Source organism: Chaetura pelagica, unplaced genomic scaffold (genome assembly GCF_000747805.2).
Source record: "Chaetura pelagica isolate M959 unplaced genomic scaffold, ChaPel_1.0 scaffold12, whole genome shotgun sequence".
Lineage (NCBI taxonomy): Eukaryota > Metazoa > Chordata > Aves > Apodiformes > Apodidae > Chaetura > Chaetura pelagica.
Genome location: NW_009952801.1, coordinates 5,686,427 through 5,687,417, shown reverse-complemented (window position 1 = coordinate 5,687,417; position 991 = coordinate 5,686,427). Strand labels below are relative to the sequence as shown.

Below are 991 nucleotides of genomic sequence, written 5' to 3'. Positions count from 1 at the left end.
CTGCCCGCGGTACCGCAGGGCTGCGCTGCGGCCTCGGCCTCGCCGCACCGGTGCTGATCGGGCTCCCGGGGGGTTTGCATCGAAGGCGGGGCGCTGGGCCCGCACGCTTCTTTCTTTTGTTGCGTCGCCTTCTCCCCTTCGCCGGCCCAGGGGCGCTGGAACGCTGCGGGAGCTGCGGGATCCCTGCCCGCGGCGCCGGGCGCTGCCTGCGGGATGGGCTGCGGGGAGGGAAACTGCCTGGGGTCTCGCCTCAGGGTGGCCGGGGGAGGTTCGGCATCTTCTCGGCCATTTTGTTGTTTGGGGAGGGAGAGGTTCCTCCCTGCCCATCCCGTGATGGTACATATCTATAATCGATGACCTAATCCCCTGTGTAATCAAAAGGAAACATCCTGGTGTGTTTTTCTCTTGCAGAGCATTTGAGTATTTGGAGTGCTGTTACAGTTCAGCAGCTGTTCATCTGCATATATATATATATTTATTTTAAATTCACATTTCCCCTATGCTTCTTCTTAGTAATAACTACATCGAATCTAGTAACTGCTGCTTCAGTGTGCACGGGTGTTGCAGGACTTGGTGTCCAAGATCTTATTTTTTTTCTGGCCTTGTCAGCCAAGGAGATGCGTGTTCTTCACTTGGGGTGGCTGCAGGGGTATGTAGCACAGTAGTTCTACTTTGTTGGGATTTGGTGCCAGAAAAGAAGTCATGATGGTCAGTTCCCAGTAAGCAGAAGAAACTGCGTCTACTTTCTGATGGATTCATGACAATTCTTAATAGGAACTTGTCATCAAAACAATTTAAGAAGGAAATTCCAAAGGCGTTTTATTTGATGTAATTTGGCTGGCCGGCCTCATCTGCTACAGGAAGCTGCAGCAAGCTCGTAATCCTTGCCAGCAGTGAGACAGAGGCTGAACTGCAGCAGCCTTTGTCTTTCCTGATCTATCACTCAGATCTTTTTTCTTTGCCTTTTTTTTTTAAAAAAAACAACAAAACA

The 991-nt window shown here is 50.9% G+C and overlaps 1 protein-coding gene across 1 annotated transcript in view; it reads right to left on the bottom strand.

Moving 5' to 3' along the window:
- TSPAN13 (tetraspanin 13) overlaps positions 1-327 on the bottom strand; it is a 17,256-nt gene extending 16,929 nt beyond the window's left edge. The window contains exon 1 of the mRNA XM_009994984.1: positions 14-327. Coding sequence (XP_009993286.1) covers positions 14-327 — 314 coding nt within the window. The remainder of the gene's footprint in view (positions 1-13) is intronic.
- Positions 328-991: the final 664 nt, after the last annotated feature.